Source organism: Marmota marmota, unplaced genomic scaffold (assembly GCF_001458135.2).
Source record: "Marmota marmota marmota unplaced genomic scaffold, marMar, whole genome shotgun sequence".
NCBI classification, from domain to species: domain Eukaryota; kingdom Metazoa; phylum Chordata; class Mammalia; order Rodentia; family Sciuridae; genus Marmota; species Marmota marmota.
The window spans coordinates 30,942,682-30,950,121 of record NW_025999842.1 but is presented as its reverse complement, the minus strand read 5'-3'; the positions used below and the strand labels follow the sequence as shown (position 1 = coordinate 30,950,121).

Genomic DNA, 7,440 nt, shown 5'->3' with positions numbered 1-7,440 from the left:
TTTTTTTTTTTTTTTTTTTTTTTTTTTTTTTTTGACTAGGGATTGAACTTAGAGGCACATCCCCAGCCCATTTTTTTTTTTTTTTGATACAGAGTCTTATTAAGTTGCTTTAGGCCTCACTAAATTGCTGATGCTGACCTCAAACTTGTGATCCTCCTATCTCAGCTTCCCAAGTTGCTGGGATTACAGGCATGTGCTGCGGCCAGCACACTACCTTGCGTGTTAACAAAGGGGATTTTGCAAATGTGATCAAGCGAGTCCTGCGAGTATCATCCTGGATTACCCATGTGGGCCCAATGTAATCACTAATCAAGTTCATCCAAAAAGGAAGGCAGGCAAATCAGAAGAGGAGACGCAACAACAGAAGTAGAGTTAGAGTCATGTCATTCCTGAAAGGAAATTGTGAACCAAGAAAGGCAGGCAGCCCTTAAAAGATGGAAAATGTGAAGAATGAATCCCCCCCACCCCCAGAGCCTCCAAAAGGAAGGCAGTCCGGCCTATACTTGATTGTGGTCCTACAAGACCCATTTGTTGACTTTAGATATCCAGAACTATGAGACAACAAATTTGTGGTGATTTGTTACAGTAGCCATAGAAACTGTATATCTCAGTTTATAAGTAAGGGTGCTGAGGATGATTATTTAAACTAGATCACATACCAAGAAGAGAGATTTCAACCAGGCAAGCAAGTCCCAAGCCTGAGCTCTCAATCCTCACCCTGCTTCCTAGTGCAAGTCCCACTGGAAACCAGCTTTGATACCAAATTCTTGAATCTCTGAGACTCCTTCTCCAGCCTAGACCACTTAAATTTACAACTCATTAACTGCTCCTGAGTATATCCACTTCAATGTGCATCAAGGACCTCATTTTTGCCCTATCCCCAACAGACTGCCCTGTGGCTAGCTAGCAATTCCCATTTTAGTGACTGGTGTTGCCATCCACTCAGATCCCCAAACCAGGAAGGTGGAAATCATTCTGGATATCTCCCTATCTCTCACTCCCCAAAGTCACTTACTGGCTTACAGGAAAGTTGAAAGCTCCTAAGCACAATATTTCTTGTAGTTCTTCTGTGCCTTAGTTTACAAAAAGTCAAAGAGCCTGAAATTCCCTGAATATATGAGGCCATTTCTCCTGCCTAGGATATTCTTAACCATATCTCACTTTTTTTCTTAACTTAGCTATCCTTCAAGACTCTGTTTAGGTACCACCTCTCCCAGAAAGCTTTCTGTCACCTCCCTGCCTTATAAATGTCTTTGAACTGAAATTATCCATGTGAGTGCCCATCTCTTCCACTAACTATACAGCTACCCAACCTCAGGCACTTGAAGGCATTTGTAGGGATTACCGCATCTAGCCCAGTGCCAGCAAATGTTCACCTAAGTAACTCTCAATGTTTACTTGATGGAACTGGGGGCAGGCAGACTGAACCAGAAACCAAAACCTCAAAAACTGCTACACTGGGCAGTATCAGTGTGTAACTCCACCATTAAACCCTCATCTTTTCTTTTGCATAACTAGTAAAGCAAGTGTACCCCAGGAAGATTAACACTTCAGCCAAACTTCAAAAGTTGAACACACAATGTGAGAATAGATTTTTTTAAATTTATTTTTATGTGGTGCTAAGGATCGAGTCCAGTGCCTCACACATGCTAGGCAAATGCTCTACCACTGAGCTCCAGCCACAGACTGAGAACAGATTTTGATGAGGGAGGAAGCTGGGACAATGTTGGGCTTCTGGAGAAGGATCAAGGGATAAATAAAGAACCCAAAAGTAAAGAAGGGAGTAGAAACAATGAAACTAAAATCCTAATCCTAAAACATTTGCAACCTAAAATCTTTTTTTTTTTTCCTACTTCTCAGTTTTGCACAGATTCAGCCATGGTCACCATTGATTCAGCTGCTAGGTTGGTAGCCTTATGTTCACAGTCTCCTCTTTCTGCCCCCACCCTCTATAAAGTTTCGACATTTCCTTCTTATCCCTCTCCTCTCCTTTGGCTTTCATTTCCCCTGGCCCTCACAGTCCTCCCCTATCTCTTGGTACAATTTCTCACTCTCCTGGGCAGGATCCTCTTAGTCTAAGTTTGATTTCAATCTAGGCTTGTTCATGTTTCATGATCTTAATATACTGCTGTTGTCTACACACAGTCTCTGGGCAATCTCATCGCCCTCTTGCTTTTAGCCTCCTTCCTATATAACCTCAAAACTAAATTTCCAGCCTAGACTTCTCCACAGAGATCTAGACCCACGTAGCTGACTGCCTACTAAACAGCTCTGGCTGAATATTCTAAGGAAAAACTCAGATCCAAAACTCATCACCTTTCACCCCAGACGTCTCCCAAGTTTGGAGATAGGAAATAGGAGTCATTCAGGTCATCTTCTTCTCCTGCACCTCCCACAGCCATTCAGTGGCTCATCCTGCTGATTTTCTCTCCCAATTCACTGTTACTATGCACTACTATGCTGTTCCTATTCAGTCTTCCTCCCTCCAAAATAACTTCTCTAGTGTATTTCCTACATAGCTGCTGGAGGGATCTCTCTTAAGAACATATCTGGTTATATTACTCCTCTCTTTAAATCCCCTTGGTGGTTTCCTACTGTCTACAATGTGCAGTCCAAACTTCTGAGCATGGAGCTGTCTGGTCTGGCCCGTGCCTACCTCTCAACACACTTGCCTTCTATGCCTTTCTGTTTGCTAAACTACCTATGTCAGGTTTCTCCTCTCTGCTTTTCTTCTTGTAGCTCCCTAATATAATACCTACTCCCCAAACTGCCCATCTGAGAATGCCTATATCTTGAAGCACTTATAGATCATCTCTGAGTCAGGAGGTAACACTGTTGAAATCCAAGAATAAAGAGAAAATCGTTATAGTAGCCTGAAAAGAGTGAAGTATTACAGGCAGGAGAATAACAATAAGGTCTAATTCTCATCAAAAGAAGGAAAGGGTAGAGAAGAAAATGCCCAGCAGAGACAATCCTAAAAGAAAAAAACAACCCAGCACCCTAGAATTCCACATCCAGTGAAACTATCTTTCAAAAATGAAGGAAAATTAAAGGACATTTCCAGATAAACAAACACTGAGAGAAGTTTCTAAGAGACTTGCCTCACAGGAAATATTAAGGGCTGGGATTGTGGCTCAGTGGCAGAGCTCTTGCCTCAGACGTATGGCACTGTGTTTGATCCTCAGCACCCTATAAAAATAAATTAAATAAATGTATTTATTTAATTTATTAAATAAATGTTCATCTGCAACTAAAAAAAATTTTTTAAAGGAAGAAATATTAAGAAAATTATCATAGATAGTAACTTCAGAAATACATGGTGGTGCAGGCCTATAACCCCAGCTACTAAGGAGATTGAGATAGAAGAATGGCAAGTTGGAGGCCAGCCCTGGATAACTTAGGGAGACCCTGTCTAAAAAAAATATAATAATTTTATTTATAGTTTATATGCATGTATATTTTAATAATAATTTTACATATTTTTATATTTTTAATGATTATAGTTTTATACATAGTTCAGAGGTATAATGTCCCTGGTTCAATACCCAGTACAGAGACACAGAGACAGAAAGGGAGGAAGGAAGGAAAGAAATGAAGGAAGGAAGACAAGAAGAAATCAAAGAAATGAAAAGGACTGGGAAAGCAAATATGTAAGTTGATATAATTTTATATTTTTCTTCAGAAACTTTTTGATTGTTTTCAAAAACAAAATCTGAAGACAACAAGTCATCAGGGTAATGCAAGAGGAAGGTTGTACTTCAAAAACAGATCTGAGCTTTAGCAAAGCTATTATCGTAGAAGACTTCCTATCATTTGCTCTTCTAGCCTCAATCCTCTTCTGTGAAATGGGATTGATAATATGCACCTGGTAAGGTTGCTTTGCAGATTAGGATGAGTAAAGTGCCTAGCACGGTGCTTGGCACACAGTTGATGTTCAATAAATGGTAAGTATATCATCTGACTCTTAAAAAATTCACAACAGCAAAGAAGTGAAGCACAAAATAATACTTTCTTACTACCATAAGCTTAACACCTTTCTGTGTTTTTTAAATTTTGTATACTGTACTCATCTCTCCATATTGGAATACTTGCTATTTAGGAACATGTAGCAGCTCAGTCCATAATGAAAGGCCTTTTCTCAGAAAGTGGAATAGGAGAGGGACATCTGTGTCTCACCCCCATTGGGGAAGTGTTCCCCTATGGGACAGTGGGCAAGACCCAGGCCACTGACAATATCCTCATGATATTTTTAAAGTCTTAAATCCCTCAATACTAAGTATAACAACTTGCTTTCCAACATATATCTACTGCTTACTGCTCAAATTGGTTATTATCTCAGACATTTCCATGTTTTCTAAATCACCAGAAGATTTCAAATGCTCTGTCTCCTGTGCCAACAACCTCAACCATGTAAATGAATCAATAAATAAGTCACCTTGTTTTAATCTTCTCATTAAAAAAAATACTAAGACAATGAATTGCTCATATTAAACTTCCCTTTGGTCTGTTGCTTGAAATATTTCCAAGTCTCCATGGGCCGATTCCCTTTCACACACACAAACGTGAGAAACACATGGATTGAGAAAAGACAAAGTAATAGAATATTTTAAAAATGTACATGTTTGTTCCAAAGTACTCTTTTCAAACAAGGACTGGCTTCACTGGAAAAAAAGTTGTTGCCAAAATCCATCTTTCCAGGGGCTCTTTGCACATTTTTTGCAAACAACCCTGGAAAGTTGAGCCCCAGCCTGGCAGTGTTCACTCCACTGTGGCCGCCAGCTCTGCCGTTGTCCCAGGGTCACAGTGCATGTTCAACTTGGATAAAACATATAAAGTTGAGGGCTGTTTAAACATAGTGAAAGTAGACTTCAGTGCCTTAACCTGAAAGGGAGAGGAGTTTCACATTTCTCTCATGAAGCTAATGCACTCAAACAGAACTTTACTTGGAGAGAAAAATGGCTCCCTATTTTCCCACTAGTAATTTTCCCCCATCTTCTTCCTTTTTTATTTTTAGCCTGAAGAACTCGAAATGGCTAGAGTCTCTGGAAGGGAAAGAGGAAGGACTTACCTGTGCCAGCCCGGTGAAGAGAAGAGTGGAACAGAGGAGCCCCTGCATGTCGCTGGGATGCAGCTGGCCTGAGAGATGGGAAAGTGGGGGCTCCTCATGCTGGGGACACACAAAGCTTCCCTGTCTTCTCTGAAGGAGCCGCCTCCACCTCCGGGCACTGGCTTCCACACTGGCTTTCCTTTCAGTACCCTGCTTACTTTCATGTGTCTCTTCCAGAAATACCTTCACAGCTAGGATGAAGTGTGTCAGGAGAGGGCCAGGGCTTTCCTCCAGGGATTCAAGGGCAGATCCAGCAATGGCTTTTCTTTAAGTAAATGTGCTCCCTTTTCCGGAGATCAGAGTCTGCCCTTGGGCAAAATGGAGGCATTACTTTCCATTCCTGGCCCTCTGCCTCTCCTCTGTGATTTCCCTGCTCCAGCTCCTCTCTGGGCTGCTTTCCTTCCTCCTTTGCCCTCAAGCAGAGGGCTAGCCTGGTCTCTCCACTTCCTGCCTCATCACAGCCTGGCCCTGTTGATGGGTTTCTCACTTCCCATCAACAACCAATTTCTAAAAGGCCATTTCTGATTCGCCAGCTGTTGACTTTCAGACGTTTCCACATGCTCTCCATTAAACACATTCCTCACACCAGGTGGACCATGATTGGAAAGGAAAAACCCAGCCTGAGAAAAGCTACTTTCTGTGGCCACAATTCCATGGCAAATAAAAGTAAAGCTAACTCCAATCTTTCCAAGCCTATGATCAAACATTTGTGCTAGTAACAGTCATTTGGATTAAAGTTTTGTTTTAAAAACTTATTACAAGTTTTTCTCCTTTCTCCTTCACACCCCTCTAACATGTAAAGCCACCATTCCATCCCCTCCAATGTGGTCATGTATGACTTTTGCTCATCCCAACTTCTCAGCCCTGGTCTCTGCAGATCCTACATCTGCAATGGAGCTGACTTTCTGTGGGTCCAATGTGAAATTCACTTTCCTGTGCATTCCTGGGGCCTATTTCTTTTCCTACTGGACCATTTCCTGTCCTGCCTTGTCCTGTTACCCTACTTATCCTGGATTATTGCTCACGTCTATGAACACAGAGTCACAGCTATATAAAGACACATCAAGTAAGGCCTCACTCAGGCCTGAGCTGAGAGTCTGGGAAAAACTAGTTTCTCCTACTACCACAGAACCTGGGGCCTTTGGAGAACCAGAGACATCATAAAACATGCAAACTATAGTTCGTTAAGCCATAATATAGTTCGTTAAGCCATAATGCACATAGGACAATAAGGAATATCCAGTACAATTATAGTAATAACACCTTATCCTATTCCCTAAGAGATAGGACAAAACCCAAGAACGGCTTTAGTAAAGAAACATGTTTCTGGTTTTGGTTCAATCTGATCCTTCTCTCTTTATCCTCCTGCTTTATCACCATTTGGTCTTTGGGTTCCCAACCTCAGTGATTCATGACCCACATGGGCCATCAGAATAGATAATTTCTTATTTCCTGATTTATGTGTCAAAGGCAGAGTAGTTACATTCCACATCTAGTACATTCATGTGTTAGTCAGCTTCCTATGACTGTAACAAATGCCTGAGATAAACAGACATAGAAAGAAGAAAGATTTGTTTTGGATGACAATTTCAGAGGCTTCAGTCCATAGTTGGTGGGTCATGTTGTTTGGGCCCGCAGTGAGGCAGCACAGCACGATGAGAGTCAGTAGTTAAGGAAGCTGCTCGCCTCATGGCAGCCAGGGAGCAAAGAGGGAGGTGCTAGAGTCCCCATATGCCCTTCAAGTGCATGCCTGCTAAGAGCCAAGTATATGATGCATGGCATTTTTGGTCGAAAGGTGATGCCAGCTAGCCATTGAGATGATATGATTATGTTAAGATTTGCATTCATATGGATATTGGACTCCTGCTGTTCACCTAGGCTGGCTACGGGACTCCTGGAGAGTTCCCATTGGTTGGGGAAGTACAGTAGGAGGGAGTTCCGGGGGAGGAGCTCTCTCTGCGGTCCAGGAGGAGGTGCGTGGGTGGAAAAAATCTTCCCAGGCGGTACCAGACATTGGCGGCAGTTTCAAAAAATAAACTTTGTTCCTGCTTGAGTGGCTCGTGATTTTGTGCCCAGCCAGACTGCGGCAACTGGCGGCCCGCACGGGGAATGCCTGAAGCTTGGAGGTGAGTAAAATTGCTCGCCACTGAGGGAAGGCAACAAAATGGGTGACCATTTCAAAAAACAATGTGTTCTCGTTTTGATTTATCTTGTTTTTGTTTCAAGCTGCCTATCCCTAGAATTTTCTCAGGCAAACTGGGAAAAATGGTTGGCTCAAGGTTTGAAGTTGTTCGGCCCTGAGAAAGAGAAAATTGATACAACTATTCTTTGTT

The 7,440-nt window shown here is 42.0% G+C and overlaps 2 protein-coding genes across 2 annotated transcripts in view; one reads left to right on the top strand and one right to left on the bottom strand.

Annotated features, from left to right (window-relative positions):
• Ccn6 (cellular communication network factor 6) overlaps window positions 1-5,200 on the bottom strand; it is a 15,726-nt gene extending 10,526 nt beyond the window's left edge. Inside the window, exon 1 of the mRNA XM_015497413.2 lies at window positions 5,069-5,200. Within this exon, the coding sequence (XP_015352899.2) occupies window positions 5,069-5,116 (48 nt within the window). The 5' untranslated portion in view covers window positions 5,117-5,200. The remainder of the gene's footprint in view (window positions 1-5,068) is intronic.
• The window catches only part of Tube1 (tubulin epsilon 1), a 32,707-nt gene extending 26,845 nt beyond the window's left edge, over window positions 1-5,862 (top strand). Inside the window, exon 13 of the mRNA XM_048790620.1 lies at window positions 5,015-5,862. Coding sequence (XP_048646577.1) covers window positions 5,015-5,140 — 126 coding nt within the window. The 3' untranslated portion in view covers window positions 5,141-5,862. The remainder of the gene's footprint in view (window positions 1-5,014) is intronic.
• Window positions 5,863-7,440: the final 1,578 nt, after the last annotated feature.